Source organism: Anguilla anguilla, chromosome 7 (genome assembly GCF_013347855.1).
Source record: "Anguilla anguilla isolate fAngAng1 chromosome 7, fAngAng1.pri, whole genome shotgun sequence".
NCBI classification, from domain to species: Eukaryota; Metazoa; Chordata; class Actinopteri; order Anguilliformes; family Anguillidae; genus Anguilla; species Anguilla anguilla.
Genome location: NC_049207.1, coordinates 7,039,946 through 7,059,115, shown reverse-complemented (window position 1 = coordinate 7,059,115; position 19,170 = coordinate 7,039,946). Strand labels below are relative to the sequence as shown.

Genomic DNA, 19,170 nt, shown 5'->3' with positions numbered 1-19,170 from the left:
GAGAAAGCAGAACATCCGCCGAACCCCCCCCTGAGCCCCCCCCCCCATCTCCTCCCCGTAAACAGGAGAGCCGCGAGTCTTCATATCGGCCCCAGCTGAGGCACGCCGGGGCGGGGACGAGAGAGAGAGAGAGAGAGGGAGAGAGAGAGAGAGAGAGGGAGAGAGGGAGCGGCGCTTTCGTTCTGGGTTAAATTTTCCGCTCCGCGAGGAGGGCGCCCGGGGGGGAAGTGGAATGTCCTTTTCTTCTTCTCGTTCTTCTTTTCTTTTCTCCCTCTCCCCTTCAGCAACGCGATGCGTTTTGCGCGGCGGCGGTGGTGGTGGCGGACGGGCGGGCCGTTGGCGGCGCCGCCCCCCCCCCGTACCTCCGCCGTTGCTGCCGCAAAGGGCGTGGCTCTGCGCGGAAGGCTGGGGACGCGCGCGGGAACAGAGAGAGATCGCCTCTCGTAACTGGCGGGGCCGTTGTTTACCTCCGTCTCCGCGCTCTCCAGGAGTGCCCCGGGGGGGGGCGCTCAGGGGGGGGGGGGGCGCTCAGGGGGGGCGCTCAGGGGGGGCCCTGTGGAGTAACGGTTTGTTATTTCTGGTTTTTGAGTTTGCTGCATGATAATAAAAAATTGTCGAAAAAGGTGGGTTTTTTTTTTTTTTTTTTGCCATTGTCAAGTAGAACCGAGTAACATCGTTTCCCTGCTCCACGCTGGGCTTCCTGTGAACGAGACCTACGCAAGGCAGGAAGCAGCGCTGCTGTCATTCCCGTTTAACAGTGAATAAATGCACGGTTCGCTGATCAGGCATTGTTAAAAATACAGAACTGACAGTTTGTCTTGAGGTATTGACAGGAAAGATAAAGCTCTCGGTAAAATCACAGATGGGGTATCGAAGCGTTAAAAGCTGACACGCCGGCACTGTTTGTCTTCTCTTTTGAAAATTGATGCTCATGCTTCCAATGAGATGGGTGTGCACACACACGTGTGTGTGTGTGTAGCATGTGGCGTGTGTGCGTGTGTGTGTGTGTGTGTGCATGCGAGTACGTGTGTGCCAGCAATTACACACGTGTGTGTTGGTGGCGCGTGGAGCGGCCTGGCATCGTTATAAATGTGATTAATTAGGATCATGAAGCATTACTGATTACTGTTATTAAGCAGTTACCTGTCAGCGCTCCTGAGCGGGGCTGGGGGGTGGGGGGGGGGGAGGAGCACAGCTGTCAGACCCGGGCTGATGTTAAGTTCAGACGGGTTTTACTCCTGGAGCTCACATTAAAACCGTCTGTGTGTCCCGCGCTCTGATTGGCTGGAGACGTGTTGACTTCCTGAACGCGGGGGGTTAAATACATTTTGGAAGCGGCTGATTCTGTCGGGCCGGCTCGTGGCGGATTTCGGGTAGGAAGGCGGTGACGTTTCGCGCGGCCGCGTTCGGGTGGCCGGCTGTGCGCCTGGTTGGGGTGGGGGGTGGGGGGGGGCGGGGCGGTGAGGTCCGGGGCCCAGCCCATCTGTGCGCTGTGAGCTGTGACTCCAGAGGCCGCTGGAGGACAGCGGAGATGACGGATCTGCCATTAGACCGGCAGTTGGCACGGGCCGTGGGGGGGGGCGGGGGGTGTGGCTGCGGCTGCAGAGGGAGCATTCGCCAGCCTAATCCCTGCCCCAGGACGTCCTGCTTAATAACCACAGACAACCCGCCAATGTGTACCCCGCCGTGCCAAGGTCCCGCGGGCCAAACCGCGCGATGGCGGTAGAGGGGACATCATTCAGCGCCTGCCCCCCGCCCCCCCTCGCCCCCCCCTCGCTCCCCGCCCTCCTGTTTCCAGACTGCGGAGTGAAGAGCAGCAGTTACAGCGGCGAACTACGACCCCCATCATGCATTCACACGCCGGGCGGGGTGTATTTTTGAGTTCCTGAACAGACCACATTCCGTTGCTTTCGTTAGCGGGCGTGTTGGCGGTCCTGGCCCAGCTACGCGGACGCGCGGCGCTGTGCGGCGGCGGTGCCGGGGCGGGCCGGAGACTCCTCCGCATTACCATGCGTTCCTCACACACTCGGGCCATTGTGGCCCCGGGGGGGGCGGCTGAATTGGCGTTCTTGGGTCCCGGAACAATCGCTGTTTGTCCCCCCACCCCACCCCACCCCACCCCCCCATACCCGAGGCTTTGACAGGGGGCTGTAGGTTACTCGCTGTACCATCGCCGAGCCGCAGAGCAGAGCACGGGGCTCCGTGATCCCGCTAACCTCGCTGACTGCGCTAACCGTCCGCGCAGGAGAGATTTCGGGAGCCCGAGGCGGCCCGGCATGGACTTCCCGGCGCGGTCCGACGCGCGGCGCTGAGCCGTCGCGGTGCACGCGGGCGCTTCCTCTTCCTGCGTTAGCGGGACAGCGGCGGCGGCGGCGGGGTGGCGGCTCCTCTCTCTCGCCGCGGCAGTAACTCCTCCGGCCCGTGCCTGGCGACGGGCGAGGAGCGCCAGGGCGCGGGGGGGTGGGGGGGCAGCGAAGCGGAGCGTGGGGACGCGCTGGCGGAGGAGGGCGAGACCCCTCGTTCATCCTCCCTTTTATCCGGGATGTCCTTGAGGTCCTTTAAGATAAACATGGACGCCTCCGCCGAGAAGTTCGGCTCTTTTTGCAGGAGATGGATGTCCCGCGTACAAAGGTCTGTGTGTTTACACCCCCTGCCCTCCCCTCCTCCTCTCCCCCCGTCCCTTTCTCCTGCCTCTCTCTCCCCCTCTTCCCCTTTCACCCTCTCCCCCTGTCTCTCTCTCCTGCCTTTATCCCCATCTCCCGCTCTCTCTCTCCCCCTCTTCCCCTCCCTCAACCCTTGTTCCCCTCTCTGCCCCTCTTCCACCCTCTTCCTTTCTTCCCCTCTCTCCCCATCTCCCCCTCTCTTTCCCTCTCCCCCTCCCTTTCCCCCTCTCCCCTTCTTCCCCTCTCTCCCCCTCTTCCTTTCTTCCCCTCTCTCTCCCCCTGTTCCCCTCTCTCCCTCTCTCCTTTCCCCACCCTCTGAGCCCGTCTGTACCGCAGTCAGGTGTTTATCGTTCAGGCCGCTCGTGCTTGGCCTACATTTCCCTGTGTGTGTTTCATCCTCCCTTTGCTCGTATCGAATAAAAATAAGGGCAGTTGTGTAAAATGGTATAAAAACATATCGATTTGTTTCTTTCGCGGAAAGGTGCTCTATTGTACTGTGGGCTTGCCCACATGGTCATTTGTCAGCTTTGCCGATACAAAAGGCCTTCGTTATTAGGCTTTACGGTGATATTGTAAAGATTCCCACAAATAGTCTTGCGGTGTTCCTTTTTTTTATGCCCGGAGAGAGAGAGAGAGTGGCTGAGAATGTCGCCATTTTAAATCCACGGTTTGCTGACAGATTGCCCCAGGTGTTTTATGCTTTTATTTTGCAAACGTATTTTTCTTTAAATTGCTCTGAGGGCGGCCTCGCCCAGCTAGCGCGCAGCGTTGTCGTAGCATTCGCTCAGCGCTGCAGCAGGACTGCGGCGGTCGTGTTAGCGTTAGCGTTAGCGCGGGTGGAGTCGAGTGCAGTCGGGGGGACGTCGGGCAGTTGTTTGGGCTGCTCCTTCGGGGGCCTCGCGCCGGTGTGAATGGGAGCCCGCGGTTCTCGCGACGCTGTGCTGGTGTGTTCGCGGCGCTGTGCTGGTGTGTTCGCGGCGGCGCTGTCGCCGAGTGTTAGCACGCCACTGAGTTAGCAAGCGGGTGTGCGAGGGGCCCTGGAGAACCGGGCTGCGCTGAGGCTAAGATGGGGAAGCGCTACTGTTTGAACTTCTCCTCTTTTTCTCTGTGCCCCTCTCTCTGCTTCTCTCTCTCTCTCTGTCTTTGTTTCTCTCCGTCCCCCTCTCTCTCTCATTGTCTTTGTCTCTCTGTCTGCTCTCTGTCTTTGTCTCTCTCTCCTCTGTTCTCTCTCTCAGCGCTCGGCAGCCATGTTGGATAGGGCCTCTCTCTCTCTCTCTCTCTCTCTCTCTCTCTCTCCTCTGTCCTCTCGCTCCCTCTCGGTAGCCATGTTGGGTAGGGCCTCTCTCTCTCTCTCCTCTGTTCTCTCTCTCCCTCTCAGCGCTCGGCGGCCATGTTGGGTAGGGCCTCTCTCTCAGCGCTCGGCGGCCATGTTGGGCAGGGCCTGGGCAGAGCTCTTATTAGCGTTAGCGCGGGGCGGGTTCACGTTAAGCAGCGGGCACGAGAGACGGCGGCTCTGAGCAGGTGCACACGGCTGGGAGGTTTGGCAGCGGGGAGGGGGGGCCTGTAGGGGGGGGAGGCGGGGGGTACAGTGAGTCCCTCTCTCTCTCTCTCTCTCTCTCTCTCTCTCTCTCTCTCTCTCTAAGCTCGGCTTTCATCACTCTGGGTGCTAATCTCCCTCTCTCAGCTCTGCTCCCTCACTGGGGATCTGAGTGTGTGTGTGTGTGTGTGTGCGTGTGTTTATGTCTGTGTGTGTGTCTGTGTGGGTGTATGTGTATGCATTTGTGTGTGTGTGTGTGTGTGTGCGTGTGTGTTTATGTCTGTGTGTGTGCGCGTATACGTGTTTGTGTGTGTGTGTGTGTGTGCGTGTGTTCGTGGGTGTGTGTGTGTGCATGTGTTTGTGAGTGTGTGTGTGTGTGTGTGTGTGTGTGTGTGTGTGTGTGTGTGTGTGTGGACGCTCTCGCAGGCCTTACTAAACTGTGAGGTGGAAGCTGGGTGGGTTTGTGCAGCTTTTCGCTGGGCTCTGAACGACTTCAGTTTCCTTTCATGTGTCACGTGACTCCTTTACCCAAATCCCATTGGCCCGCTGTAGTGCCAGCAGCTGCAGCCCGTCTCCCCCATCCACTCACAAAAGAGAGAGAGAGAGAGAGAGAGAGAGAGGGAGAGGGAGAGGGAGAGAGAGTGTGTGTGTGTCTGTGTGTGTGTGTGTGTGCGTCAGTGCATGCATGTGTGTGTGTGTGTGTCCCTCACTCTGATAGCTCTTACTGGCGGTGTGTGTGTGTGTAAGGAGGGCTTTGTGTAATTTGTACCACAGTACCTTGTAACTAGTCTCAAAATAACATACCTGTGTTCATAAAACTGGACTCTAATTCTTTGTTGCGGAATGCGTATAAACAAAATGGGCCGTACTGAACGTGTTTCTGTGCTCCTCTGTGAGTCCAGTGTAAGCAGCCCGGAGTGTGTGTGTGTGTGTGTGTGTGACATCAGAGCCCCCCTAACGGCGCCCCCCCCACCTCTCCCCCCTGTCCCGCAGCAACGGCACGGGCAGCAAGATGAACGGGGCGCTGGAGCACTCCGACCAGCCCGACCCGGACGCCATCAAGATGTTCGTGGGCCAGATCCCGCGGTCCTGGTCCGAGAAGGAGCTGAAGGAGCTGTTCGAGCCGTACGGCGCCGTGTACCAGATCAACATCCTCCGTGACCGCAGCCAGAACCCGCCACAGAGCAAAGGCAAGGGCTGCGTACGCACACGCGCGCGCACACACACACACACACACACACACACTCTCACACACACACACACACACTCACACACACACACACACACACACACACTCACAAACTCACACACACACACTCACACACACACACATGCGCACACACACATACACATACACACACACAAACTCACACACACACACACACACACACACACACACACACACTCACACACACACACACGCACACGCACACGCACACGCACACACACACACGCATGCGCGCACACACACACATGCGCGCACACACACACACACACATACACTCACACACACACACTCACACACACACACACTCACACTCACACACACACACTCACACACACACACACACACACACACAAACTCACACACACACACACACACACACATGCGCGCGCACACACGCACGCACACACCGCAACGTATGCGAGCACACACCACAATGTGCACCCGTCCTCAGTGTATAAGTACTGTCCTCATTTACCCTGTTCTCAGTGTGTAAGCACTGTCCTCCTTTACCCGTCCTGAGGGTAGGGATACTACCGTCTCTTGGTCTTTTTTGGAGTGTAGATATTGTCCTCAGCTACTGGTTCTGAGGTTAAAGATACTACCATCACAATTGCTCTTTTTTTAGAGTCAGGACACTGTCCTCAGCCACTGGTTCTGAGGGTGTAGAGACTCGACGCCATTTACTCTCATTTAGCCTTCCCTGTGAAGTAGAGGCCATTTACCCTAAACGAGCCTGCCTGGCGGTGGAGGCGTATATACGGCTCTTCACACAACATTATTCAGGGTAAGGACGTGCCGCCCCATTCGCTCACAGTTACTCCGTTTGTCCTCTCCCTGGAGTCTTCCGCCTTCATCTGCATAGCGGCGCTCCGGCGGCGCTCGGCACCAGCCTGCCCCGGGCTCCGGATCCAGCGCCGAGCTAGCGGGCTTCCGTAACGGGCTAGCGCGACCGCCGCTCGCGCTTTCACCGTGGCAACGCAGCGCCCTTTGACCTTGGCCCTCCGGCTCGGGCAGTGAGCGGCAGGCTTCCGTAACGGGCTAGCGCAACCGTCGCTCGCGCTTTTACCGTGGCAACGAAGCGCCCTTTGACCTTTGCCCTCTGGCTCGGAAGGTGAGCGGCAGGCTTCTAGAAGTAAGGGGCTAGCGCAACCATCGCTCGCGCTTCCCTGTGGCAACGCAGCGCCCTTTGACCTTTACCCTTCCCGCCTTTAGCCTCCTTGACTTTGCTTTTCCCTCCTTTTTTTTTTTTCTTTTTTGCCACGCCTACAGAAGATCGGCCCTCCCCGTGAGCCCTAGCCGGCGAGGTCGCGGTGTTTTCGCCAAACCAGGCCCCTCCTACTGGGCCTCTTTCTTTTTTCCACTGAGAGAGCGGAGAGTACAGAGGGTCTGGCGTTCTCACCCGAACACACGCCAGGCGCCTCCCCTGTTTCTCTGTGTGTGCTTTTCAGGATCAGTAATGACACTGCACTTTCCAGGAAGTGGACTGAGGCCATCTCACAGGCTGTCGTCACATCCCTTTTTTCCCAACTTTTATTTTCCCTCCAAAATGTGTCGTGTTGACCCTTGACCCTTTGTCTGTTTGTGCTGATTCTAGTGTTTGACTTGCGCTGAGTGGAGTGTTGTTGGGGTTCCTTTCCCCCGTCCGCTCCCTCCCCCCAACTGCCCTGGACTGAGCCCAAACTTCACTGTTAGTAGAGTCGACAGCTTCTTGTTTTGAAAGTCTGTAAATCTTCCTCTTCGACGCCAAGAAAACTCTTGCAAAGTTCTTTCCGTAGGAGCGAAGACGGGGTGCGTGTGAACAGTGTGGGAGATGCATTACTCATTCCGCTTTTTATTTTTCATTACTGGAGAACAGAAGCGCTCGAGGCAGAAAGTTCTGGAAATCGTCCCCCCCCCCCCCCGTTCAGTTTGCAATTAGACCGGTTTGCAATCTCCTCCGTGAATTTCCAATCTGATAAAAACGCAGCACAGAGCAAAATCTTTAGACTCGCAAAAACTCCCGAAGTCCTGGGTCGGGTGCGGCTGTGGAGGAGGAGGAGGAGGAGGAGGAGATTGGAACGCCGAGAGGATGAAGGAGAAAAGTGAGATGTAGAGAGATGCGGAGTGTGAGAGGAGAGGGAGAAGGAGCGTGAAAGAGAGAGAGGGAGCGTGAAAGAGAGAGAGAGAGAGAGGGAGACAGGTGAGCCGGTGCTGTGTTTATTCTTAGCAGGCTGATGTTCGCACTTCCTCCGGTTCACCCAGCTCCTGGGCTGCCTGCAGAAAGCTCGCCGGAACGGGCCTTTCCCAGAAGCCTCTGCGGCCCCAGTCGCCATTCTGTTCGTTTTTCCGAAGTGCGCTCGCGTGAAGTTTTCCTGGTGGCGTGGGAGGTGGGGGGGGGGCTGTTGGAGGGTGTCAGCCCACGGGTTCGCTACACCCGTTTCGGCTGGAGAGAGGATGCGGCTCCGCCACAGAGAATGAGGGAGGGGTTAGGAGGAGAGGAGGAGGAGGAGGAAGAGGAGAGGGAGAGGTAGGAGGAGCACCAAAGGGAGAGAATGAGAGGGAACGGAGGTTGGGGAATAGGGGCAGGAGCAGAGATCGCACAGAAGAAGGGGGGGGTTGTTGGGGGGAGAGGTGGGAGGGGCTGTTATTAGCCATTATGTAAATAAGCCCCCCAGGGCCCCCCCCAGCAGTGACAGAGGGTCAGGTGACACTTCACCATGATTGGGATTATTTTCCCCAGATGAAGGAGAGACGTGTGGATTACTGCTACTTCTGGAGCCCAGAATAGAAGAAATCTGACACACAACACACACACTACACACACACACACGCACTACACACACACCCTGATCCCTACACACAAACACACACACACACACACACTGAAAATCCCTACACACACACACATACAGACACTCACACACAGACGCACACAAACAGGCGTACACACACGCACACATACAGACACTCACACACACACACACACACACACACACACACACACACACACACACCTCCACACCCGGGCGCAGCCGGAGCAGAAGAGGGGCATTGAAGTGGCCGGCCCTGGGTGGCTGGGAGCCTCAGAGGGGTGCTGTATTAATGCCGGGTCGCCTGTCGGAATACATTTCCATGTCAATGGGGACAGGGCTCCCCGGGAGAAGAATGGCTGCTCAGGATGGGAGGCCTTGTAAAAGGCTGGCTGTCTTTCAGAGCCCTGAGCCGTGTGTGTGTGTGTGTGTGTGTGTGTGTGTGTCCGCCCCCTCTCCCCTCCTCACCACCCCACCGCTCGCTTGCCTGCACACCTGTGCATTTACATGAGCCCTCTGAGAGTGGGGGGGGGGGAGGGGGGAGAACCCGGGCCCCCCCCGGTTCGCACACGCACGCGCTCCGGTCGCCATGACGCCGAGCCCGGGTCGACCGGCGCTCTCGTTCGTCCCCGGACCCCGCGCGCCGCGCTACTCTCTCTGGGCGACCGCTCTCGGAGTATAGCGCCCTGCGCCTTTTCAGACAAACAGATCCGTTTTACAAGCCCCCCCCCCCCCAGAACGAATGGCGGTGTTTTACAAGCCTGCGTGCGTGCGTGTCAGCGGAAACCATGTGACAGTGGTAATGGCGGCCTCCACACCTGCCTCTGCTCACAGCGTTTGCATCCAGCCACATTTCTCCCATTCCCTCTACACAGAGATACTTTCGTCAGATTTTTATTTCTTTTTCTGGAGGGCTGAGGTGTTTTAAGCAAGATAGCCGTCTAACGTAGCAATCTCCTCTCGTATAGAAGGGTCACTTGTGTACTGTTTGGAAAGCTGAGCAGCAGTGCTGTTTGATTGGTGCATTCGGACTGTTCCGTAAACCTCAGGGGGAGGCTGTTCCGCCATCGCCACGGGAACCAGCTCCAGAAAAGGCGTGTCTCGCGTGGACCTGCGCAGGACGAGCGCGTCTCCGCTCGGTTAGCCTAAGCTCCGCGTTAGCGCCTGGAGGGAGCGCGGTGGAGAGCGTAGCAGAGTAGCGTTTCCAGCGCAGGTTTTAGCGGGAAGGGTCCGGGCCATTAATCCCCATAATCCCGCCTCCTCCTCCTCCACCCTCTCCACTGCACCTTCCTGCCGGCGGGGTTGAGTGGTGGGGGGGGTAGACGGGGGGGGGGGACGCCTCCCAGTTAACCCCACATCTGACACACGATTGGTTTTTAATGTTTTCATTTTCCGCGGCGCATTAGCGCGGTCACGCTCGCCCCGTTCCCTCGCCCTCGCCGCTCTTCCGCTTCCTGCCCGGCGAATTGCGTGTGCGTGCGTGCGCCGCGGGCCCCTCCCCCCCCCCCCACACCCAGCGAAATCCGCTCGGTTGCGTATTCAGGTGAGGCCTGGCGGTCTGAGATGGAATTAGGGCTTATTTCATGTTTCCTGGGGGCACTGCGGCCAGTTAGAACCCAATAACAAGACATTAGCATTGTTAGCGCAACACCCCTGCCCATTACCACGCTACAGCCGGTGGATTATGCAGGGGTACTGGCGTGTGTGTGTGCGCGTGTGTGTGTGTGTGTGTGTGCCTGTGTGTGAACGCGTGTGTGTGTGTGCGCCTGTGTGTGTGTATGTGTGTGTGTGTGTGTGCGTGTGTGTGTGTGTGTGTGTCTGTGTGTGTCTGTGTGTGTGTGTGCGCGTGTGTGTGTGTGTGCTTGTGTGCGCGCGTGTCCTCGTTCCTGCAGCATGTGAGTGTGTCTGCTCAGCCAGGGAGCTGTTTCATACGGAGTTGTTGGTAGGCCAGGTTGCCAGGAGGGACTGAGTCCTCTTTAAATCACATCAATGGCCCCCCCTCCTCCCCCCCCCCCCCCCCAGCTCTCTCTCTCTCTCTCATATCTGTGAATCCCTCTGTTTATGCGAGGGACCGGCGACTGAGAGGCGGCGAGAATTCCACAGATAGATTTGGCACGTCTCTCCCTCCCCGGCCAAATGTTCGCGGCACAGCCTGTGCCGTGACGCACGCGGCGCGGAAAAACAGAGGAGAGGAGGAGGAGGAGGAGAGACGAAGCTCGCTCTTCTGTTCGCCCCGCGTTTGCAACATGCCCCCCCCCCCCCCTCAGCTCATGAAGTCCTGGGGCTTTTTTAAATTATTTCTTTTGTTTGTTTGCTTTTTTAAAAAAAATACGCACTCCATTTTTACACACAAGTGGGGCGTCATAATAATCTCTGCTGGCTCCCCCAGACCCGATAACATTCCTCATTTGCTCATCCTCCTCGCCAAGAGAAACGGTTTGAGGCTGAAGTCATCCTTCTCTCTATGGTGCAGCCCGATCGTACACTTCTCTGATCCTGGAGAAACATCTATGGTACGCCGCCTTTCCTCTCCTCGCAGATAACAGAGCGAAACGTCTGTGGTACCCCCCCCCATACGCCCGCGGAGGCCTGCGCCGTCGGCTTGCGCTCAGCCGATCTACGTCCACCCGCCGCAGACTTATCAGATCAGGACAGCGCGCCGGGCTCAGAAATAACTTCCTCGCCTCATTACGGCTCGGAGGTAATGTTTATGAAGCCGTGACACGCCCGCAGACGGAGGCTGGGCTAGACAGACAGACAGACAGACAGACAGACAGACGGAGAGAGATCGGGAGGTTTACCCTCCCGGCGGCTGACGTGCGTTCTCTGGTGCTTTGAGGCGTGCCGGGGCCTCTTCCTCCTCTCCGAGTTACGGCAGATGTGTTCACGCGCGAGGATCTGTCTTAATTCCGGCTGGGACCGTATTCATCAGGACGCGCAGCACAGGCTGCCGCCGTCTTCTTAATCAGCCTTTTTATTTAAAAATATTTTTTGGTTTTTACGTTCCCAGTTGCGACCGTGTTGTTTTTCCGTCGGTATTTCCGAATTCGGATTGCGATTGTGTTTCTCAAATGCGCCTCTTTGTTCAGATCACGATCCCGTTTAATAATGAATTAATCCCGCTCTGTGTGGGATGCTGCGAATCTCGGAAAACGTGTTAGAGGATGAATGTTCCGGAAGCGCGAGCACCCGCCTGGTGCTGAAAAACACCCCTGTGGAGTTTTGGGGAGGGGGGGGAGGGGGGCGCACTGGGGTGGGGGGGAGGAGCAGAAAGGCTGCTCCTCTCACACACACACACACACACACTCTCCTGTCAGTTTTAAATACAAAGCGTCTCTTCAGAAAGAACAGCGTAACCCCCACTTAAAAGTGCATCTCTTTACATGTCAGACGATTTGTCAATTTTCAGCCACACAACGGTGGAGATAAAGAGCTGAGAGGAGGCTGCCTCCTTTATTCTCTCTCTGCCTGCCTCCTCTCCTCTCCTCTCTTTCTGTCTGTCTCTCTCCCCCTCTCTCTGCCTGTCTCCTCTCCTCTCCTCTCTTTCTCTGTCTCTCCCCCTCTCTCTCTGCCTGTCTCTTCTCCTCTCTTTCTGTCTGTCTCTCCCCCTCTCTCTGCCTGCCTCCTCTCCTCTCTTTCTGTCTGTCTCTCTCCCCCTCTCTCTGCCTGTCTCCTCTCCTCTCCTCTCTTTCTGTCTGTCTCTCTCCCCCTCTCTCTGTCTCTTCTCCTCTCCTCTCTTTCTGTCTCTGTCTCTCTCCCCCTCTCTCTGTCTCCCTGTCTCAGTCTGTCTCTCTCCTCTCTCTCTGCCTGTCTCCTCTCCTCTCTTTCTGTCTGTCTCTCTCCCCCTCTCTCTGTCTCCCTGTCTCAGTTTGTCTCTCTCCTCTCTCTCTGCCTGTCTCCTCTCCTCTCTTTCTGTCTGTCTCCTCTCCTCTCTTTCTGTCTGTCTCTCTCCCCCTCTCTCTGTCTCCCTGTCTCAGTTTGTCTCTCTCCTCTCTCTCTGCCTGTCTCCTCTCCTCTCTTTCTGTCTGTCTCCTCTCCTCTCTTTCTGTCTGTCTCTCTCCCCCTCTCTCTGTCTCCCTGTCTCCCTTTCTCTCTCCCCCCCCCGTGTCTTTCTGTGACTTGGCTCCCTCTTTTTAAATGAGGATGCAGATCTGGCACCCTCTGCTTTTTAGGAGGAGCCCAGTGGTCTTAACGGCAACCTGTTCAGTCAGCCACCATCGGCACTAACACACACAAACACACACACACTAACACACACACACACACGCACACTAACACACACACTAATACGCACACACTAACACACACGCACACTAACACACACACTAACACACACACACACGCACACACTAACACACACAAACACACACACACAAACTCATACACGCACACTAACACACACAAACACACGCACACACTAACACACACAAACACACTCACAGGGCGTGTAAGGTGCTTTCCGGCTTATCTGAATTATGGAAATCTAACGGCAGCAATTTTGTGCCCTTGATGTGGCTGCTATCTCTGTCATACTTTTCTGAAATTAACATAATAATGGGATAAAGAGGCTCAGAGGGGGGCATGCGCACTCACACACACACACACTAACACACACACACACACACTAACACACACTAACACACACACACTCACACACTCACAAGCACACGCTCATACACACACATGCACACATACACGCATGCACGTACACACACTCACACACTCACACACTCACAAGCTGAACACGGACAGGGCCCTTTGTGTGCTTCAGGACTCTGCTTCCCTTCCCTTCCCAGCGAACAGCCGGCTGCATTAGTGAATGATCCGCCCTGGACAGGGCGGCTGATTGGTGGGAATAACGCGTGCTGCGCCCGGGCCCTGGCCCAAAGGCTGCCGCTCGCTGTCCGCCTCCGTGCCCCACTGCCAGAACCTGGCTGTCACAGAGCCTGTTATCTATGACACGCGTAGGGAGGCCACACCCACCAGAGCGCTTCCTCCCCTCCCTGTCTCCATCCTTAACCCTTCAAGGTGTGAGGTCACAAATGTGATTAGAATGTTCTGTACTGAACATTCTAACGCTGATGTCACAATCACCGCTGGTTACTGAGAGCAGTGGAGTTCTAGGACACTGACACTGACCTGTGTACTCTTCAAAGGGTGTTAAATGTGTGAAATGCTCTCGGGGTGCCCCTGCCCTTAATCAATAATCAATAATCAATGTGTGGGTCTCCACAGAAATCCAGAGCTCTCTGTGGGGCGGGGCAGGGGGGGCAGGTCGGCTGGAGTCAGACTCTGACTCAGACTCAGACTGAAGTGGGGCGGGGGGGTGTTATCTGCAGCGGGCAGCGTTGCGCTGTGCCTCTGAGACTCCACAGCGAGGAGCCCTTCGCCATTCTGTTCACGCTCCGCGCGTCCTCCGCGCGCCATCAGGATTCCGAACCAGGCCTCGGACTCTCGGCGCCGCCAAACCCGCCGCTCGGACGGGCGCTTGAGTGGCGTCTCTGCGCCGCCGCCGCGGGGCGGGGGGGGTGGGGGGGAGGGTGGTGCGATTCCACCCACGTCGGCCTCCGCAGGTGCGAGGCTCCGCTCTGACATCAGAGCGCAGGAGCCCGTCTGAAGGCTCGCTCGCTCACTCTCTCTCTCTCTCTCTCTGTCTCTCTCTCTCTCTCTCTCTCTCTCTCTCTCTCTCTCTCTCTCCCGCCATCGCCGTCCCGCCACCTGCCCCGACTCCAAAGCAGGGCGGTGTCGCAGAGCGGGGGGGGCTGGCGAGGTGTGGGGGGGGGGGGGGGCAAGCGTACCCCCACTGCGCTCCACTGTGCCCGGGCCTCACTCCTCTGCCTTGATCCGCCCACTCCCTGACAGCGGTCAGCCCGGGACACGCCTCCAGGTCATGTGACCTTGTCTCCCGTGGCGACAGTTCAGTCCACTCTCCTCAGCCCGACTCCCAGCTTAAGCCCAACTGCTCTCTTACAGAAATCCCACCAGCCGCGGCAGCAATAATAATCAGTTCTGGAGGAAACGCATTGTTTCGGCTGTTTGGGTTACTGTAGGAACATATGGTGGAATATTACTTGCATTTATACTGTTTTATTACATTAATGCTTGCACAAAGAAGCTAAGATCCCTCCACTGTGGGGTATTACCTCAGTAATACTAGTACTAGAGGCTTGTATGTGGCTGTTATTTTAACCCCATCTCCAAATTCCCAAACAGTCCTGCACACGGGCAGGCCCCAGGTACACACAGACACACAGCAGCCTCCGCGGGCAGGCCCCGGGTACACACAGACACACAGCAGCCTCTGCGGGCAGACCCCGGGTACACACAGACACTCAGCAGCCTCTGCGGGCAGGCCCCGGGTACACACAGACACTCAGCAGCCTCTGCGGGCAGACCCCGGGTACACACAGACACTCAGCAGCCTCTGCGGGCAGACCCCGGGTACACACAGACACTCAGCAGCCTCTGCGGGCAGACCCCGGGTACACACAGACACTCAGCAGCCTCTGCGGGCAGGCCCCGGGTACACACAGACACTCAGCAGCCTCTGCGGGCAGACCCCGGGTACACACAGACACTCAGCAGCCTCTGCGGGCAGGCCCCGGGTACACACAGACACTCAGCAGCCTCTGCGGGCAGGCCCCGGGTACACACAGACACTCAGCAGCCTCTGCGGGCAGGCCCCGGGTACACACAGACACTCAGCAGCCTCTGCGGGCAGGCCCCGGGTACACACAGACACTCAGCAGCCTCTGCGGGCAGACCCCGGGTACACACAGACACTCAGCAGCCTCTGCGGGCAGGCCTCGAACCCCAGCCCCCAGCGGAGAGCAGCACGGGAGGTTTCGCGAAACCGCGCCCCACTGCGTGCGACGTGCCAAATGATATCAGCAACATCTCTCTGCGGGGGGGGGAGGCTGGCCCCCCCCCTTTACCTGACAGTTTAGGGCCCTCATCCATCTCCGTCTCCGCCACCTTGTCTGGTTCCCCGCCGTGTTTCTCACACGTGTTCAGAAACGGTGCGGTTCTGTGCTGATTGTAATGGTTTCTCTCTCTCTCTTTCTCTCTCACTCTTTCTCTTCTCTCTCTCTCTCTCTTTCGCAGGGTGCTGTTTTGTAACATTTTATACGAGAAAAGCAGCTCTGGAGGCACAGAACGCCCTGCACAACATTAAGACCTTATCTGGGGTGAGTACGTGTGTGTGTGTGTGTGTGTGTGTGTGTGTGTGTGTGTGTGTGTGTGTGTGTGTGTGTGTGTGTGTGTGTGTGTGTGTGTGTGTGTGTGTGTGTGTGTGTGTGTGTGTGTGTGTGTGTGTGTGTGTGTGTGTGTGTGTGTGTGTGTGTGTGTGTGTGTGTGTTTGTGTGTGTGTGTGTGTGTGTGTGTGTGTGTGTGTGTGTGTGTGTGTGTGTGTGTGCGCATGCGTGTGTCAGGGGTGTGAGGATGGGGGGAGATATCCATGCGACACCTCTGGTGGTGTCGCGGGGTATGACCCTATCCCAGCATGCACCTGGGCCGGCCGCGCCAGCGCTGCCCTGAGGAGGCCCGGGGTTGGGCGCTGGAGGATCCCCTGCTGGGCTAATCCTCCTGTAACGGCTCGGGGGATCATTATTTCCCCCCGTCTGATATTCCTAATCCCGGCTGCGCCTGCAGGAGCCTCTCATTGTCTTTCCCCCCCCCGATAATCCCGGGCTGTGGAGCCGGGCCTCCCGACAGCACCCGGGGCGGCACCGGCAGAGCACCCGCCCCAGATAAGAGAGGGGGCACCGCGGGGGTCCATGTGTGTGTGTGTGTGGGAGGGGGGGGGTAGGACGCTTTGTGCCAAAATTGCTATGGAAACGGTCGGTTCCTGGGGATCCTCTCTGGAAATGGGGTACAGGGCATTGCAGCGAAACGGACCCACTTGAAAGGACAATGGCGGCCGTGGCGGCGTTGGCGGTGGCAGCGTGTTCATGGTCTCCGTGCCGGTGCTCGCTCTGTCCCTCCTGTAAGAGTGCCGTCGGTTACAACACTAACCGTGTTTGCCGAACGGCTGTTGCTGTGTGCAGTCCTCGGTCCTGATTGGAGGACGAGGAGGAAGTGGCTGATCCCGGGGCACGTCCTGAGAAGTGCCCTCCAGGTGTGTGAGTGCAGCTCGTGCTCTGAGACGTTCAGGGGGCAAAAGAGACTGTGAGTCACCTTCTCTCAAGGATCTCTTACTCTCCCAGAGGGAGAGATTGAGAGAGAGAAGGAGAGATACAGAGGAGGTTCAGACTCAGTCAGTGGAGCACCAGTGCTTGGCGAAAAGCAGGTTTCTCCAAAGACCGATCAGTGTCGTCAGGCTATACACAGTCAGAAATAACTGCTCGACATGTGGTGGCATCGCATGCCTGACTCCACCAGAAGTTTCCAGTTCGTTAGACGTCTCTGTACTTGGGGGTAGAACATATTGCACATACTTTAGGGAGTTTTAGGCTTAAAAATGTCAAACTTTTGATTTCCTCTCATTTTCGTAGAAGTTGACTAGCGTAGAATCGCCTGAAGAGCTTCGTAGCGACCAGAATTGTGTGCTAGCAGAGCCGCCTGCTTAACTGGAACCTCGTGCTCCCGAGGACAGGGTGTCGTCTGTCAGCAGGTGTGTTTTACCTGATAAACACCGCCCGTCGTTTGGTACTTTCCTTCATCAGAGGGCTCGTTGGAGGGTTTGTGCGAGGGTTGAAGTGGCTCCCGCGCTGGGTAGTGTAGTTTTTTTTGATCTCGGCTCTGGTGCAGAGGTCAGAGGGCACGGCAGGCCTTGCCTCTGTGTCGCTCGGCGGTTTGTTCGTGCGGTAGCTCGCCCCGCACCTCGCCGCTCTCCTGCGGCGCTTTCCGATTGACCGCTCGCCGGAGGAGAAAATCTGGCTCAATCCTCGGAAAAAAAGGTGAGGTAAACCTTCCTGGAATCCGTGAGCGGAGCGTTTCCTGTGAAGTTGCCGCGGTTACCGGCTCGCCTCTCTGCGCTCCGAGTGCCCGGGAGAGAGGGCAGGGCGAACTTTGCTTCGCCGCGGACCGTCGCATAACGCTCTCCCCTTAACGCTGTGACACTCGGAAAACGCGACGTCATGCGTGCGGAAGTGCGGTTTTGGATCGCCTGCGCAGGCGCGCGCGTTCGGTTTAAACGTGCAGGACCCGCGCAGCGTCTGCAGAGCTGGGAAGCCTCCGTGGGATTGGCCCTCGCAATTCCCGCCAGTGTGCGCCTCATAAAAGAGGAGTGGTTTAACCCTTTGGAGAGCACGTTTCTTTGGAATCCTTAAGTCAGTGTTCTAGAACTCCCGGTGCTGTCAGTCACCAGTAGCGATTGTGACATCAGCGTTGGAATGTTCATTCCGGAACGTTCTGACCGCGTGTTTGTGATCTCGCACTCTAAAGGGCGGTGACTGTCAGCAGGATTAGCCGGAACGTAGCCTTGCGGAACTCTTCCCCCCTCGCCGTGGAAACCGCAGCGAAAGCCCCGGCGGGTAGTTTGGCGGACTTTGCGCCTCATTGCGAGCGCCGCGCGCGCGTGCGTCTACTCGCGAAAGTCCAGGGTAAATATCGTCTGGGCACGCTTCCCCCCTATCGCAGCCGCGCTACGCAAACCCCAGAGTGGAATCATTACAGAAACTCATTATAGGAATCAATTTAATTAAGGCTGTAATTGCGGAAGGGAAGAGCAGAACGCTATCGCAAACAAGGCTCGAGAGCGCGCACCCGATCGACGGGACCGGGGGAGAACGCCGTCGCTTCGCGCGTTCGCTTATTTAAGGGGAAACGTTAATCGGTCGTTTCAAATTAACTTCCTCACCCCGCCTCGTCGAATCGCGCGTCGCCGCTAAGCCGTATTGATTCGGGGAAAGAGGCCCGACGCCCGTCAGCCGCCGGGGAACCTGGGAAACGTAGGAAACGTACAGTGTCTGGAGAAAGGAGCGGAGATTGCGATGCGGCTGTACCCCTCTGCGGTCTCTTCCTCCCCCCTCCCCCCCCCCCCTCGGTCATTGATATTGAAATCACAGCGAGAGGGGCCATCTGTCTGCCGCTGAATTACAGTCGTGAAGGAGACGGGCCCCCCCCGGCCCCCCGTTCATGTTTTAATCATACTCATCTGCCGCCGCTCGGCGCCGGGGACAGGGGCCGACGGAGAGCCGGGGGGGGGGGGGGGGGTACGCCCGCGCCTCGTCGAAACCGCTCTCCAGAAAAAGCGCGGAACGCTAACGCTCTTCAAGGTGCGTGGGTTTGGGGTGGGGTGGGGGGGACATAATGCTAGTGGAAATGCAGAGGAGCGTTATAGCTATCATAACTGCCCATAATAATAATAATAATAATAATAATAATAACACACTGGATTGTTCTAGTGCTTTTTCGGAGGACCTGAGGTGCTTCAGGGGGATTGTGGAGGAAGAGAGAAGGTGTTTAAGTTTGCAGTGCGGGTCTTATCGAGCGCAGTGCTCCTGCTGCGAGGCCTTTGTTTTGGGCCGACGTGGCTCCTGTTCCTGTTTCGAACCCCGCTCAGTTCCTGCTGGGGACCGTGTTTCGGGCGCGCTGAGGGACTTTGGAGGGCTGTGAGGGGGCGAGGGTTTTTGCTGCAGGTGGTATTCCAGTCACTCTGCCCCCCCCCCCCCCCCCCCCCCCCCCCCGCCGGGCCCGGCGCTCGCCTGTTGACAGCCCGACAAGGCGAACTCTGACCTTTCAGACCGCCGCGCGTTCCAAGATGGAGGGAGGGCTCGCATTTCACACGCCGGGTTTCGGTGAAAGGAAATGTTTACCTGCGCGAATCAATGGCCAAAAAGCATTTCACCTGAAAAGCTGTCCAGGACTTACTGGACCACGGCCCGGAGAGCAGAGAGGAGAGGAGGAGCAGGGTCATCCAGTTTTCATGAGGATCCCGGGACTCGCAGGAACTTCAAACGAGCTCGGGCTGCGCCTCTGGACTGCAGATCGTCCCGATCCTGGCACCAGGCC

General features: G+C 57.5%; 1 protein-coding gene across 20 annotated transcripts in view; it reads left to right on the top strand.

The window, feature by feature from the left end:
• celf2 (cugbp, Elav-like family member 2) overlaps positions 1–19,170 on the top strand; it is a 178,190-nt gene that overhangs the window by 101,639 nt on the left and 57,381 nt on the right. For 19 of the 20 annotated variants that reach the window (XM_035427317.1, XM_035427313.1, XM_035427316.1 and 16 more), the window contains 2 exons: positions 5,194–5,390; positions 15,322–15,404. In XM_035427317.1, coding sequence (XP_035283208.1) covers positions 5,194–5,390; positions 15,322–15,404 — 280 coding nt within the window. Of the gene's footprint in view, positions 1–2,496; positions 2,632–5,193; positions 5,391–15,321; positions 15,405–19,170 lie in introns of those variants that run through there. The other variant, XM_035427312.1, reaches the window with a different exon arrangement.